The 17,325-nt window shown below is 38.5% G+C and overlaps 1 protein-coding gene across 2 annotated transcripts in view; it reads right to left on the minus strand.

The window, feature by feature from the left end:
* Positions 1-17,325, minus strand: part of wdr62 (WD repeat domain 62) — a 28,646-nt gene that overhangs the window by 3,721 nt on the left and 7,600 nt on the right. For both annotated transcript variants that reach the window (XM_065281855.2, XM_065281854.2), the window contains exons 8-28: positions 17,096-17,256; positions 16,088-16,277; positions 15,826-15,978; positions 15,575-15,738; positions 15,108-15,199; positions 12,420-12,545; positions 12,275-12,345; positions 11,869-11,990; positions 11,701-11,776; positions 9,317-9,428; positions 9,164-9,227; positions 8,956-9,078; positions 8,366-8,505; positions 8,117-8,178; positions 7,747-8,013; positions 7,068-7,222; positions 4,488-4,609; positions 2,108-2,233; positions 1,904-2,015; positions 1,656-1,746; positions 1,123-1,189 (exon numbers count right to left, since the gene is read on the minus strand). In XM_065281855.2, coding sequence (XP_065137927.1) covers positions 1,123-1,189; positions 1,656-1,746; positions 1,904-2,015; positions 2,108-2,233; positions 4,488-4,609; positions 7,068-7,222; positions 7,747-8,013; positions 8,117-8,178; positions 8,366-8,505; positions 8,956-9,078; positions 9,164-9,227; positions 9,317-9,428; positions 11,701-11,776; positions 11,869-11,990; positions 12,275-12,345; positions 12,420-12,545; positions 15,108-15,199; positions 15,575-15,738; positions 15,826-15,978; positions 16,088-16,277; positions 17,096-17,256 — 2,596 coding nt within the window. The remainder of the gene's footprint in view (positions 1-1,122; positions 1,190-1,655; positions 1,747-1,903; positions 2,016-2,107; positions 2,234-4,487; positions 4,610-7,067; positions 7,223-7,746; positions 8,014-8,116; positions 8,179-8,365; positions 8,506-8,955; positions 9,079-9,163; positions 9,228-9,316; positions 9,429-11,700; positions 11,777-11,868; positions 11,991-12,274; positions 12,346-12,419; positions 12,546-15,107; positions 15,200-15,574; positions 15,739-15,825; positions 15,979-16,087; positions 16,278-17,095; positions 17,257-17,325) is intronic.

Here is a 17,325-nt window from a genome sequence, read left to right on the forward strand (position 1 = left end):
GTTAAGGGCTTTTGTAGAAACATGGCGGCACAAAATGGCGACTTCCATGTAAGGGGACCCTCAGTGTATGTAGGTAAAAAAGTCTCATTCTAATGTAATAAACACATAACGGTTTATTATGAAAGGTCTTTGTCCAGCACTGATCATATAGTTTTGTAAATTATGTTGCATTTCTGTCAAGAAATCCTTCTAAAAATTACACACTGCACCTTTAAACAACATTTTAAAATACATTTACACAAATAATAATAATTATGTAAATCTTATTAAAAGAAATTTAACATTTTACCCACTATAAAATCATGTAAAAAATTCTAGTAAGAGTTTTACAATAAATCAGTCAGTCAATGTATGTGTACATGTTGTTTCTTAAGTACTTCATTTACATGTTTGGAGTATACAAGTATTTGTTTTATCATATGTAATGCATGTATTCAGAACACGTGATCTTCTGAAATGCAGAGATATACAAAGCAGACACTCCCACCTCTGTAATATTCATAGAGATCTTTGTCCCATCCGAAACGATACATAAATATCACAGATGTTTGAAGATAAGAACTGTAACATAGTGGCCTTTGACATGACAACGTTTTTAACCAAAACTGGAAAAACCCTTAATATGGTTTTGGCTGTTTGTTTACACGACAACAGCCAACGACAACGTTTTTGAAACCGACACTTTGTCCTCTCCATGTAAACGTGAATCCATAATATAACAATGGCATTGTGCGCATGTGTTAATTCAGTCTATAGGCCTGCTTGAGTATAAGACTGTGTTTGTGCTGCTCAAGACTGGGTTTACAAAATTTACAAAATTCCATCTAAACATAATTGTTTGTATTTATCAGTCCATAAAAGCATGTGTGTGCACAGGCGTGTAGTGTTTCTTTACAAAGTAAAATTGCCATCTACTGGCCTGGCATGCATAATACAGCGATTTTAGTTATCATGAATCAGTGTAAATGTGCATGTTTTTGCGTGCATGTGAGATTTTTGATAAGACAATTGAAAAACTTATTTTTTCATTTTTACTACATCATTGTCGTGTAAACATTTAGAAAACTAGTTATGTCCGAATAGGGCTAACCAAGACTGCTAGGAGAGTAAGAGATTACCCACCTTTTTTCTCACCCCCTTCCTTAATGCCATCCATGCCACTGCAGTTATGTGAAAGCTTTGATTTAACCTTAGAAACATAAAAGATAAATTAACATCTTACAGATAACAACAAATCAACCAGAGCATGGCGCTCTAAAGAAAAATAAAGAGCTCAGATGCAAAACCCTCAAGTGTGTCTGACATGTTTCATTGTAAATTAGCATTTTTTTGACTCTGTATGTCTGAATGACCCGAGGCTGGGACTTTGATGAACATATAATACGTGCTGAGAGCATTCAGTTAATATCATCATCTAATTTTATACATCAACATAAGTGGCGTTTAGAGGCTTTTGCATCCAAGTTCCTCAAAAGCTAAACTTAATAAAATTCCAGATTAAATGATCAAGATTATAAGGGCGGGAAAAGATTAAATCACCAAATAATAACATAGCCCACGTTTCCTCCAATTAAGAACCCTGCTAAATTCTTATTAACACAAAAATAAGTCACATTACAGAATTGAATTATAATGCAAATGTCATGACATGATACCGTTGTGCAATCCAGTGTCTGACAGCTATCAGTGGACTCATCTGGTATACTGGGCAGACTGGCGGCAGGTCTGTTACCAGTCCCTACAGAACTGAATACAAACAAATATCACAATCTCCACAACACTACAATTACAATTACAGAGTCAATTGCCTTGTGTTGCTTAAAGGGTTACTTGAGATAAACGTGTGATGAGGAGCATCTATTGTTTGAGCAAAGATATGAGACCGAAGATAATGTTGACTCACCGGAAGCGACTCTGAAAGCGAGAGAGGAAGCGTGTGGAGATACTTAGGCGTGGATTGAGGAAGTGACTTTCTGTATTGGGCTGCAGACTGCTTAGATCTGTGTTGAAGTTCTCTGTAAGAGGATACAAGCAGCAGATATAATGATCATTAACCGTTAAAATTACAAACTCCAATAAGTCAAAGAGAGGAAGATTCATCTTGTACCATTAGCAGCCACAGCCATAGTGTCAAAGTGTTGTCGAAGCAAAGCCCCAGATTCCTCTTCATCATCTTCCTCCTCAACTCCTGAACTTCCTGTGGAGCTCACATGACTGAGGGAATCCGTGTCCACTACACAGGAGAAAAACAGGTGCACCTTTAGGAAGACGTTCAGCTTTTCAAGGTGTGTTTTACGACCTAGAGTAATTTCTTCCTCTTTTATATGCATACCTGCAAACTCAGAAGGGCTGAAAAAGGTGACACATTGTATACGCGCCCGCACCCCCCCCCCCCCCCTTACTTTTGTTATATTAATATGGTAACAGTTTACAATAAGGTTCATTAGTTAACATTAGTTAGCTACATTAGTTAACATGAACTAATAATGAACTGCATTAATACAGCATTTATTAATCTTTGTTAATGTTAATTTCAACAATTACTAATACTTTATTAAAATCTTGTTAACATTAGTTAATGCACTCTGAACTAACATGAACAAACAATTAAAGCTTAAATTTGTATTAAGTAACATTAACAAAGATGAATAAATACTGTAACAAATGTATTGCTCGTGGTTTGTTCAAGTTAGTTAATACATTAACTAATGTTAACTAATCAACCTTATTGTAAAGTGTTACCAAATATTCTTACATTTAGGCCAATCCTAAAAAAGTTATAATCTAAATATATCAAAAATTCCAGTATAGAGTCCAGTAGGTTGTTACAGTTAATATACAGTAACAGAAATTTGCATATTAAAAACGTGAAGTTGTTCATTTGAAAGATTAATTGAAAACACATGTAGTAGACGTAACACCACTATCTCACATTAAGTGCACTACATTTCTTCAGTCATGCATCCCTCTTTACAGTTAATACATTACAGCATACTTGATTTAATGTGAGGACAGTGAAATTGTACACTTATTATCAATCTTATAATGTACTTAAATTACTCAGGCAATCAGTACAGGACATCGCTGGTTTATTTTGGCTTATAAAGTAAGTTATATCAACCAGCTCAGGTTAGCTGATAAAGTAGCATCAGAGTAAACATTTGTGCTTGCCTTTGAGGTGCGGGATGGCCCTCCTGCAATCGCTCATCACTTTTGTTTTGATTGCAGCATCACATGTTTAACAAAGGGTCCCTTGACAGAAGCAAATGTGATATGCATCCATATGTTTGCGCTTTATCTCTTCTCTCAGACCAGACGCGAACTTTTCTCTACAGTTTATGGCATACGCAGCACGCAGATGTCCCGCTACGGTGGCTCAACGCAAGCCATTCAGCGTTTGACATCAAAGTACCGCGAGACCAGACTTCTCCATATGTATTTGATTCGCTCTCGCAGTATTTTGATATCATAGGATTGCCCTGCGTGGCGCCAGATGAAGTCCCTCAGTTGTGTGTTTGTGCGTACCTCGCGACCACAGATTCTATCCATCTTCACCCTCTGACACTTTCGTCTCGTTTTTATTTGACGAATAAACAATGTAGCGAGTAACGTTAAGTGTCATTTCAAATGTAGTGGAGTAAAGAGTACAAATACCCAATCAAAAATGTAATTGAGTAGAGAGTAAAAGTTGCTTATATTTTTGATACTCAGTACAAAGTACAAAGTAGCCAAAAAAAACCTTAAGTACAGTAACAAAGTAGATTTACTTAAGTACTTTACACCTCTGCGTGTGATTCACAGAACAAACGCACGCACAGAAAACGCGCTTAACGTACCCCTTTCTTTCAGATGTGAAATCTATAAATCGCAAATTATCTTGAACTAGTATGCATCTGAACAGTAAGATTTCCACCTTTAAACGATGCCTAATTAATGCCATTGACATATAAAAGAGCGCATGTCAATGTTTAAACCCTTTATGAGCAGCAAGAATGGCTTATATTTTCAAAAACCTGCAGCAATCGGACAAGCAAAAGTGCCTCAAAGTGCCTCAAAACTAACCTCAAAACAAACGTCAGTGTCAGTAGCGGTAGCGTGAAAAGTTTAATCCGCGGGAAAGCTGATGCAGCCAAGGCCTTTTAATAGAAGCTGCTGGCAACGCAAAGACCCGCCCTTCACGTAACCCCATTTGTTCAGCTCCCATCCATTGACCAATCGGCTATCCTAACCTTAACCACACTGTGATGACCTCACGTGATGACCAAAGAGCTTTTATTGTTTTTGTGAAACAGACCGCAGTAGGTTTTTGAAACTCCCGTTTATGGGAAGTTTAGACCCCCCCCCCAAAAAAAACAAAAACTCTTCGGATCTACATGATTCACGTGGATGACCTTTTTCAATTCAAAACGGCGATTTTCGCCGAAAAGCGACTAGTTTGCAGGTATGTATATGTCTGTCTATAGCATCCTGTGTGTAATTTAACTTACGGTCATGGGGTTGATCGCTATGGGAGGCCGGGCTCTCGGCCGAACAGGCGCTATCTGGGCTAAGCTCCTCTTCCTCAGGGTCTTCACCTCCCCCCTCACACAGAGCTTTAACATCAAACTCTCTGCAGGAAGAAAAACAAGTGTATTCAGACAGAAAAAATGCTGACTATAAGGGATCATATACAGCCCGGTTTCCCCTTTAAGTTTAAAGTCCAGCTGGAAAGCACATAAGGAATAAACTACACAAATTGGAAACAGATTAACAGATGTATTTACAGAAATAGCTGAAAGTAAAGTCACTGTTCAGCATCAATCTAACTCAATACAACCCAGTCATTTACTCAACCCATTCTCTGATCTTTAAAGTCGTCCCCTAAGGCCATTTTAACATTCACTTTGCCAAGACTGGAGTTTTGGGAAGTAGTCAAACTCTGGATCTGGCCAAATAAACGATATAAACGGTGCAGTTGTTTTATTTGTTTACTCGTTTATCTATTACAAGCCACTGGTTTGGTGGACAAAAAGCAGAAGGTGCTTTAAACGCTGCTCCTAGTGCAGCGGGCATCATTGTCACGACCTTCTAAACCAGAATGGCATTAAACCGAGTGCGTCACTGATTCCCACTGATGTCTGAGAGCTTTCAGACCCCTGATTGACAACAACACAACTCCCAGAAAGACAGTGAAGACATTGTTAAAGAAGTTCATGTGCCTGCAGTGGTATAATCTTCAATGATAATCCATACAACCATACAAGCTACTAGAACCAGAATGTGGCTAATGGTGCAGACATTTTCAAGTTAACCATTCCAATCTTCATGTTATCTGCTAAATCAGCGTTTCTCAACAGGGGCGTTCAGGGAGGTGCTGGTCTGCTGGAAGTACGATTTCTAAAAGAGGGCATTTGGGTGTTCTTGGGAGGTGTTTGCGAGTTAACATCAAAAATCAAGGCAAGAGAATATTAAACTTTAACCACGTCTGCAATGATGTGCGTAGCAACCGCAGGTGACCGGAGAACACGTCACAGGTCACTTTTTCACACATCGCCACTATTCTCTAACTAACATTCAGCCAATCACAAGCGAGCGTATGAAGCAATTATTTCTCATGCACAATCACAATCTGTCTTGTCAGTGTAGTCAATTTGCTTATTCATCGCTATTTTTATGGTCAGTAAGTTTTGGTTTCCATATTTAACCCCACCAGTGTTAGTTACTATGATGCAAGACGAAAGCGAAAGGGTTGTCTTTGTATTCATTTGTGTGTGTAATAAATATAAATGCTGCCTTTTGGATCAAATCAATACAGGACATGATTTAAATGACACAGGGTGCTCCTCTAAATGGTCTATATTACGTGAATTTGGTTGCTGTATTAACTCTTTCACTGCCAGCGTTTTTTAAAAAAGTTGCCAGCCAGCGCCAGCGTTTTTCATGATTTTCACCAAAGTTTAATTCCTTCCAGAAAATGTTCTTCTTTAAATATATAAACATACAATATATCAAATGAAAGGACAGACCCTCTGCTTTCAAAAAAAAAAAAAAAAAAACCGTTTCATCCTACCTTTAGTGGTTTCTTTTGTAATCAGCTTTTGAATATGGGTAGGTTTCTGCAAAAACACCACATTTTGAGCAAAAAGCAGAGATAATTCAATTTTTGTGACGGACTTTTCATAGAGATCCCATTCAGAGCGATCTTTAAAACAGACACGGACATGCAGCCGCTTGCCATAGGGCAATACTTCCGGGTTTAAAAAGTTGCGGAAGGGGGTGGATAATAGCGGTATTGCGGAAAGACGGAAAATCTCGTCATTGGCGGGGAAGCGTTTTCTCTTAATTGACGAGATATCTCGTCAATGGCGGTGAAAGAGTTAAGTGCCCTCAAAACTAATATAAGGCATAAGAACCGTACTACTAGTTTCTACAACAGTAACTTTAAAAAAAACTCATCTAGATTAAAAAAAACTGAAAATTTAACGCATTACTACACAAAACCTAATAAAATAATAATGACAGAATTTATATGTTTTAATAAAGACAGCCCCAGGTCTTTCATAGACGCACCTCATTATTGATTCAAAACAACAGCCAATGGCAAGTATCCATGAGCATACCTTTCAATATTTTTATATTTTGTTTTAGAGGCAGCCTAGTTCTGTTTATTCAAATTAAAATAAAGAGTTTGGTTGTAGTATTTTGGGATATAATTACAACATAGTTTTTTAGTTCTCTGTGAAACTGATATTAATATTCCAACTGTCCAGTCAAATCAAATCTGTCATAAAGCTTTACATGGCATGCTTTTTGATTATGTAATAATATTATAAACAAAAAGAAGGAAAATAACAGCACCATGCAAATTATTATCATTATTATTATTATTATTAAGAAAGAATTGTAATCAACATATATATTTAGAAAAGATATTTAGCTAATTTGTGGTGGGGGTGCAGTAAAACTTGGATAATGGATGGGGGATTACAGGCCCAAAAATGATTAAGAACCACTGTGCTAAATGAATCAATGCATCAAGTCCCTATATTGAAAGAAAGAGGCTGATATTTGAGTTATAAGAGGTTTACCCTTCTCCAGTAGACAAGGCAGTGCTGTTGGCTGGGTATAAAATAAAGGCGGTCTTCTCTAGTGTGCTGAGCTCTGGAGCAAAGTTCTCCTCTCCTTGTGGCAACTGCGTAAAGTCTGACCCTTGAAGTGAAGAGCCGAATCCACCTGTGGAGACCTACAGAAACAGACAAAACATTCAGATTTCATAATAACACACACACAAACAAATATTGTGTTTGTGCTACAGACATATAAATACCACCACAAATTGTGTAGTTTTCTAGGCTACACTTCAAAAAGGTTTTTCAAATTTAACGTACATATGACAACACTAACATCAAAAAGATCTGCATTTACACGGAACAGTTGTATTGTGTGCGATAGGCCAGTAGATGACGATGAAACAAGACACGAACAATCAAGACGGCAAAAACATCAAGCAGCTTTGTTCAGACAGAAGATGAGGTTGGTGACCCTTAACTATAAATCACCAAAATTTTGTAAACTGACAGCCAAACTGGATAGAAAACCACGGTTTCCACTGTTAAAAACTGTTTCCTGGAGCAAAAACCCCAAAACTTTTTACAATGGAGAACATACTTGAGGTGACCTAGGGTTAAAAATGTCTTCCAACCGCACTTTCTACTTAACTACTGAAGCAGTTACTTTGGGAATTGACCTGCACTTCTCATAACTTACACTGCAAATTTTATCATCTTCCTCTAAATCATCATCATCTAGATCTTCAACCAGCAGACTGTCCAAACTTTGTGGATGAAAGTGAGAGTCTTCCTCCTCATCCTCTTCCTCTCCCACGGCTCTACAGGGGGTGTGTGAGAGAGGAAGCTGCATACTCTTCATCTCCAATACTGTGCGGATGGCTAGTGGATCCGACTGCACCGCCCAGCGGCCCTGTGGCTGGTACTGGGCTCTGCTGGCTACACCACCATCATTTTCACCTCCACCCTGAAACAGCCAATAGATCAAATGGTCAAAGGTTGAAGAGGAAGGGTCATGACACATCCTGTCAAAAGGCTTATAGATGGCATACAGGCATGTAGATACATACCAGTCTGCGGACCCACATGGGCATTTTGCCATTGGTTTGAAGCACCACAGGTTCTAGAGATACTTAAAAAATAAAGCAGATCACAAATTTCTTTAAATGCTACAAATGCATTTCATATCCTATTGGTTTTATGAATACATAAAACATAAAACATTGATTTCTTAGCATTTTTAGTGGTTGTCCCAACACATTGAAGTTTAGATATAATGCTAAAAGATAAATACAGTATGATAAGGAATATTCACGCACCATCGGCAGAGTCAAGCCTGTCAGGAGTGCTGCAGTCCTCCGTACCATCTTCCTCATTGTCTTTGGGTATCAAGCTGCCCTCCTCTTCCTCCTCCACGCGAGGTGGTGCACTGCAAGGAACAGCAATGTACGTCTCTCTCCTAAACCCAGATTCAACCCAAAGCAGAAGATTATTCAACAGCTCGAAGAAAACATTTCCTTTTATTTAATTTTGATAATCACACTCCATTTCGAATGAACATGAATGAGTTTCAGAAGTTTGTTTATTCATCAGCAGGGTTTACACCAATACCTCTAGACTGGTCACATTCTGTTAAAATTGAACTCTATATTGCTTTAAGGTGCCACTTCTGAATTGTTACTTAAAATAGTTTATAAACATTAGTCACAGCAGTTACTACAAATTCCCAAATATTTGTCTATATATTTATGAATACATTTAGAAAAACCTGCTAAATCCAAAAGACCGCCACCGCAGAGTTACCGAAACTCAAGACTTGACTAATCAAGAGATTATTGTATCCTGTTGTTGTGTGAACGAAGCTTATGTTTAAAAAGCAAGTAGCTTGCATGAAGTCTAATGACTGTACCTGATGGTTTGCTCTTTAGGGGGAGCCCTTTGAAGCCTTAGGCCTGACAAATCTTTCCTTTCGGCCAACCTCTTCCTCATGGAGTTGGTCATCTGAGAGTCCAATCGCCATACAAACACACAGCTGGACACACACAGACACACAGCATTACTATAAAGACTATAAAAACGTCAATTCTGAGTGTCATCGACGCGTTTATTTGATTTACCTGTCACCAGATACGGTGATTAGGTGCCTACAGTCCTGGCTGAACTTCATACCTGTAACAATTTCTGTGGAGGAAAGTAGCAAAAGTTTGCCGATTATAATAATTTTGAAAACATTAAACCAAATCAGACTAAACAAAAAAGTTAATCCTTACCTGAATGACCAAATAAGGTGGCTACACACTCTCCTGACTCATAATCAAAGATGCAGATATTTTTGTCCGAACAGCTGGTGGCCAAAAACATCCCTGAAGGATCCAATTGGACCTGAGGGCAAGAACACAATAAGTTTTCATCTACATACACAATTGCTTAAACATTATGCTAGTAGTCTATAACATCATCCAAAACGGTTCAGACACCAAAGCTGCATCCACACGGCCAGTGACTAGCAATGACAGAGTGTCGCAATCTCATTTATTTCAATGAAAGCTTGGTAACTGGCGACTAGGGCTAGACCAGAATATGAGATTTTTCGCATATTCGTTTGGTGGGTTGACATTCGATTTTCAATTTTGAGATTTGAATTTTTTTTTACCACATTTTTTATGTAAATGCAGAGCCATTGAAGGAAGTGCGCTTTACACTCCCACTCCATAGGATTACTGTTATATTGGATATATCTGCGTTTGCGCTCTCAAATGGCGTATATGTTGACTTGCATTATATGACACAGCACTGGGCTTTCTGCAAATTACTTCTTTGTATTTCTACTGACAAAAAAATTTCACCAACATATCGATTGGCGGAGGGTCAGTACATAAACTTGATATTGAATGTATGCTACAGTCGTCTTTTATAGCCTACCCTTTACGGTGTCAGTGATTACTGTGCTGCTAATTTTTGACATGAGAGTGATTTGTTTGTTAGAAAAATGTAAGGCTACCTTACTAAAAGTACTGCTTCTAACAGACCTGTGTGTTTTGTATCACTAATGCAGTTTCTGTTTTCGAAGCAACTCTTCCGGCTTGTGCATATCTGTTTTAGTTTATTATTTGTGCGTTGCACATTGCACAAAAATGCTACACTTCACAGCAACACAAGTTGGTTCTCGACATAAAAATAAAATGCAAACAGACAGACGAGAGATTCCGGCCTTTATTAGAGAGAAAAATATGTTCAGTCCTCTCCCTCCGAAGCAACAAAAATTCGGTGTTGATTACTACCGAAGCTTCACTACCGAAGTATTTAGACCAGCCCTACAGGTGACAACACAAGTGACAAATTGCGCTTTTCCATTGCATAGTACCCCACGGTTTGGTTTAGTTCGGGTCGGGTCATCTTACTTTTGGGAGCTTTTCCATTGGGTGCAGTACGTAGTACCCGATACCTTTTTCATACCACCTCGGTTGGGGTTCCAAGTGATCCGACCGGATACTAAACGTGACGCAAAAACACTGTAGATCACTGATTGGTCTGAGAGATTCGTCACTACCAGCGTCATCGTAATGTAAAGATTAGCTTTACCTTCATGCTAGCTTGCGCTGTCTCGAGCAAACATGTTGTCATCTGTGCTCTGCTATAAGTTCCCAAACTCCCTTTTAGCGATGAAAAACATCCACAGGTTGAGAATCAGGAACACCATAACAGTTTTTTCCAGACTTGCAGTTTGTGGCGGAAAATTCGCGACGAGCACGTCAGCATTATATATGCTTAAATGCAACTTCAATGAGGCTCAGTGGAGCGCATCGACTGACGCCACGGGTGTTTGAACAGAAACTGTCATGTGATACAGAGGTAGTGAAAAACCCAATGTGCAGGCCAATTTTAATTTTGTGGCAGACTGAGAAATAAATAAATGAATGTGAATGTACAACAACTCACTTATATGATGCCACAGCAGCAGGCAGCGCAAATATGATGACACGCCTATAATCCTTCCCACTGCAAAGTTATACTAAACTCGATGAAAAAGCTAACCAAGCCAAAGTGAAGTGAGCTGACCCGACCTGACCCAAATCAAACTGTGGGGTACTATGCAATGGAAAAGCGGCAAAAGACTGGCAGCAAAAAATGGGTGTGTTCAGCTACGCGATAAAGTTGAGAACAGTTCAACTTATGCAGTGGAGAACATTATAAGAGTAGCAGAGCGACATGATCTCATTGATTACAATGAAAGCTTGGTGACTTCCAGCGACACAAGCAACAGTGAACGTTGGCGATCCGATAGGGCGTGTCCAGTCACAAGACAAAGTTGAGAAAACTTAAAATTTATGCAAATGATAAGTGACTACAAATGAGAGCAAAGCAGTGGAGTTCACGTCATCTGTCTCTCGTCAGTTACCGAAGTGGACGTTACTTATTTGTTTATGACAACCAGATTAAGAAACGCCTCCAACGTCCTCTTTAAAAGAGACGAGGGACACACAGCGACAAAATCGGTTGTAATGTGAATGCGGCTTCAGAGGATGGATGGTTACTTAGGACAACCAAAATAAGGATTGTCTTCCAACATCCTGAATGATAAAGACTAGAGAGTGACAAAGTTTTGCTGGTGTTGTGCATGCAAAGTTAAATGAATAGTTACACACGCACATACCTTGAGCAGAGTCCCATCATCATTCAGGGAGCCTTTAAAGCACTTCTTCATTTTGCCACTCCTCACATTGTAAACTCTGAAAAAGAGGAACACATTTTGAAAGTTAAAACCCATATCACAAGGGCTCGATGAAGACCACTGAATAAAATCTCACACACAAAGCCTTACCTGATGTTACGATCCTGACAAGCGATAGCAGTGTGTGTGCGTGTGGCATCCAGGTCCATATCATACAGAGTCGTCTTCTCCACTACATGATGAGATCGTGAAAAGTTCAAACCCTCAGTGGTCTTTCAGGAGAGAAAGAAAAGAAATAGCAGTGAGAAATACTCCATCTTACAAACTATTACATTTATATATAAGGAAATATAAAAGTAAAGTAAGAGCATGGACCATAAACAAACAACACACCATTTAAAAATATTTTACAATGCTACTGGATTTAAACCGAAAACATATCCCATCTATATGACTACACATTGTTCATTCAAGTTTATTGAAGATTTGCATAAGTGTGCAGGATTGAACTGTAACACTAAAGATTAAGCCACAAAGAAAACCAAGGCACGCTCACCTTCTCAGCAGAACGGAAGTAAATACTTTTATCAGCGCCACAGCTGACCATACACACCTCTGAAGTCAGTCCTACAAAAACACACGTGCACATGATAACTATCTGAACAGACAGCAGATCTTATTTATCTCTACTGTTAACTCACCCGTGAACTTGATGGCAGTGATAGAGGCTGAATGATCGTAAACTGTCTGTACGAGGTGATAACTTCTCTCCATGTCAAAGATATGAATGAGCCGATCACGACTTGCTGAGGCCAACAACTGCAGACCTGACACAAGAAAAAAAAAACACATTAAACATCTCCTAATCTGCCTGTCTTTGGAATGTAGTAGGAAACCAGAGTACTTTGAGTAAACCCATGTTAACACATGACCTTTAGTTCATTAAAAGTCCAAAGTATAGTTTGTTTTACATGTGCACAGTTTAATGCAGCCTTGCCAAGCATCCTTTATTTGACTCCTACTTGTACAGACGTTCGGCCTACACGCAGTTACAAAAATCAGTGCATACTTTCTGATGACAAAATTTGCATCGCAGAAGACAACTGTACTTCTAACTTAACTTTGTTGAGTTTATGTAATAAATAACTTGTAGAAAGACGTACATTTCCAGAGCACACAACATCCTTTTAAAGATGTTTTTAAAACTATAGATCATTTTGTTCTGAAAAAGATTAAATTGCTACAATGTTGATGTTGGCTTTCACATTCCAGTAATTGTAATGTTAATACTTGGGATACCACAATTCTCGAATATAATACTAAACCATTTAGTTTGACCTCTATGTTCCAATACACATGTTTACGCATCCAAATCTGTCCATTTTATAATTCCCTGCACATCAGTTTGTGTGTCTCCAAATCTACAAGCCTCTCTGCGACTAATATTCAATCTGGGCTGCTACAGGCGTTTAACTATACTTGCGATGTTGGTGTCAAATTTCACACACACACACACACACACACACACACACACACACACACACACTCCATCATGGCAAGGGGAAAAGCGAGAAACCAATGATGTAGCATGGGTTCATTCTTTGCAAGAGTAGATTACATTCAAAGTCAGTCTGAAAGATGCAAATAGAGGCGAACTTGCATGGGGCAACGCAAAGTTATCTAGAGCAACGAACAAGATATGAATATATGGTGTACCGTGTTTTGACGTTGCACTTTACATTCTACATGAAGACTAATGTACTGCAGTACTGTTCATTTTGGTTAAGCATAGGTATATTTATTTATTTATTTATTTATGTAGTCAAGCATGTTTCAAAATGTATCAAAAGTTGATTTTTGTATTACATAAAAAGAGAATTGTAATTAACTCTTTCCCCGCCATTGACGAGATATCTCGTCAATTAAGAGAATGACGAGATTTTCCGTCTTTCCGCAATACCGCTATTATCCGCAACTTTTTAAAACCGGAAGTATCGCCCTATGGCAAGCGGCTGCATGTCCGTGTCTGTTTTAAAGATCGCTCTGAATGGGATCTCTATGAAAAGTCCGTCACAAAAATGGAATTATCTCTGCTTTTTGCTCAAAATATGGTGTTTTTGCAAAAACCTACCCATATTCAAAAGCTGATTGCAAAAGAACCACTAAAGTTAGGATGAAACGTTTTTTTTGTTTGAAAGCAGAGGGTCTGTTCTTTCATTTGGTATAATGTTTGTTTATTTATTTAAAGAAGAACATTTTCTGGAAGGCATTAAACTTTGGTGAAAATCATGAAAAACGCTGGCTGGCAACTTTTTTTAAAAACGCTGGCGGTGAAAGAGTTAAAACAGTTTATTTCTTCTAAACATCTCACAGTTAGATGGTTGCCTAAACACATCCCATTAAAGTGTTTTTACATTATTCTATGTCATCAGAACTGAACTGAAAACCAAGACATGTGTTGAAACGTAGACTATTTGTATTCTTACATACCTAGTTATTACAAGTCACATTATATTTTCTCATTTTGACTCTGGCACAAATCCTTCTTTTAAGAAGTTCAGTGACTGCTTACCGCAAAGTAGAACGACATTACTAAAAACTAGGGGTGGGCCGATCCAATACTTTGGAACGGATATCGGGTCGATCCGGACCTTTTTTGCTGGATCGGGTATCGGAAAAACGGGGCCGATCCAAATCCGATTCTGTGCGTTACTTGTGGTTGTTACTGTCATGCTACAGAAAAGTCAAACTATTATAAAAGCACCATAAATGTTATTATACACTATATTCAAAATCTTCCTTCCTAATATATTCAACAGCCTTATGCGAAAAACAAATGCATATATGAAGATATTTAAGGTCACAAAAACTGAATGGTTTGGTGCTCGCAGTTAATACACTGGAGTAGCGTGAATTAAATATGTCATACATACACACACACACACACACACACACACACACACACACACACACACACACAAGCCGTATTTTAAACGTCTGATTAAAAAGTATTTCATGTTGTGACAGTTTGCGCAATTAAGTTAAAATGTACTTGAACTATTTATTTGCTCAGTCGTATGTCCACTCAAAAACAATTAATAAATATTTAAGAACACTTACATTCTTTTAACTTGTATCTCATTTAAAAAAAAAATTCACTTGACATGATATTCTCCTGATTTTGTGCAACATGTTTTGTGTGTATATGTATGCGTATATATATTTATGTGTTTATACACACACAATTCTAAATGGATCAGGAAAAATACTAGTATTGGATCGGGATCGGTCGATACTCAGAATACAGGGATCGAAATCGTATCGGTAATAGAAAAAGTGGATCGGCCCAGCCCTACTAAAAACAGTGAATAAAGACATGACCAGCTTACCAGTTTCTTTTGGGGAGAACGCCAGACACAAAACCTCTGAATCATGGGCTTCGATTTTTGTCAGCTCATCAAGAAAGTGCAAGCCAAAAATTCTGATGAGGAAACACTTGATTTAGTATTGAATTGTGCACAAGGTTAAAGATTAAGATTTGCCAGATAGGACTTAACGTTGGCTTAACATTACATTTTTGAGCTACCTGCTCAACTTAAATAGACATTACACTATAGTACATAGTTTGATATTAACTATATAACTATGAAAATATCACTTAAGTTTGCTAGGGTTAAAGACACACAATCCACTAAAGAAAACATCTGCCATGACTTTTGTATTTTAAACTTTAAAACCAGTAGCTTCTCCAGAAGCGGACACAATCAAACAATTCTTGCATTAAGACATCAAATCAAAAAGTTAGTTTAGGCCCCATTGGATCCCATATTCATAAATGTTGTTTTATGCATCTAACCTCAAGTTCCCATTGCGGTCTCCGGCAGCCAAATGTTGTCCATCTGGGCTGACACCCATCACCCTGATGCCAGATTTACTGTCCTGGCTGCCACCCTCAGCTTTCTCAGCCTCAGCTTTAAGGCACTGTGTGTCTTCATCTACGTACACAATCCTCATGAGGTCCTGCAAACCAGATACACACAATAAAGAATTACGATACGGCGTTCCGACCAGTTCCCGTATCAAAGTCTAGTGCTATCAAACTTATACCTGACTGTAAAGGTTGTGGCGATGGCCGAGTCCTTGGCTGTGACTCTGCGGTGACTCAGATTTCCACAGGCGAATGGTGTTATCTGAAGAACAGGTGAGGAAAGAGCCAGGAGACAAACACGCCGCTGATGGATCTTCTAGTTCAGGGTAAGTCTGCATCAAACAGAATTGCATTAATATAAAATAATAGTGTAGTAGGTTTTTCAATGACTGACTTTTCATACATTTTGCATCGCATCAAGAAACACTTCTATACACATACCTCCACACTCCAAACACATCCACTGTGATACAGAGCCGAGTAAACCTTCCCTACATTTCGAATGTCTCTCACGTCCCATACGTACACGCTGTGGTCATTATACACACAAGTCAAGTGCCAGGTCACAGGATCGAAAGTTAAAGCCAGGGTATCTGGATACTGAGATTCTGGATTTGCCCCAAACAGATGTCTAAAAAGTAAAGAGAAGGTTCTTTAACTAAAGAAAGCATATCCTGTTTATATTAATTAAACAAATCTAAGAAATTACTTTAATAATTACAAAGCACATGAACTTCAGTTTTGTTTAAATCAATGCCTAAAAGATCTAACTTGAGTACATACAATTTATAAACGCTTGTTCTCCAATCACCAAACATTCAAAGAGTCCTTTAATCACCTTGTAGCATAAGCTGCCCTAGGGGTTTTACACATTTTGTGTCATTTGGTGAACAAGCACGCTCAAAGACAGATCTTCCAGATGTGTCAGCGATGCAGCAAGTTCAAAATATTTCAACTTTTCAAAATATTGCATCCATACTGCAGGTCATGTGATCAGAAACCAATCAGCAACACCCATAAGGTATCAACATTGCACCTTGTAAACATTGTTTCACTCCGTATCAAGCGCTGTCATTTTGAGACGAGTAGAAGAACAATGCATGGACATGCATTACTGAACTTAAGGAGAGTCAGTATGGCTAGAAGGGATACAGCAACAACCAAAAATGCGTGCAGTCTTTATCCTAATAGCACCCCCAAACCTACCCCTAAACACATGATTTAGGCAGTAGCTGTGTCCTTTCTAAACAAAACTGACGTTATGGGATTGATGGAAAGCATTGCGTTTGCGTTTTCTGCATAGTTTTAGACACAAAATGTAATACCCCACTGTCAATCAAATCTTTTTGGCCAATCATGCACAACTTTCAGAATAAAACTGGAATTGCGTTCAGCATTGCAGAGAATGCGCCACAGTCCTTACTGCAAGCTCTTGAGAAAGTTTCATACCCTGGCTGAATACCCTGAGACACATCCACTCCTAAGCAATGTGGTCGGTGTAAAGTAGTGATGTAACGAAGGTCCTTTGGGTTGAATACACGCACTGTGCCATCTGCACAACCGCAAAAAACAAACGACTCGCTCACCGACAGGCACTGTGCTGATGTGGTCTACAACAAAAAACACATAAGAAAAGCTGTAGTAAGCACCATCATACTAAATTTATGACTGATAATAGA

The sequence above is a fragment of the Paramisgurnus dabryanus genome, chromosome 8 (assembly GCF_030506205.2).
Source record: "Paramisgurnus dabryanus chromosome 8, PD_genome_1.1, whole genome shotgun sequence".
Lineage (NCBI taxonomy): Eukaryota > Metazoa > Chordata > Actinopteri > Cypriniformes > Cobitidae > Paramisgurnus > Paramisgurnus dabryanus.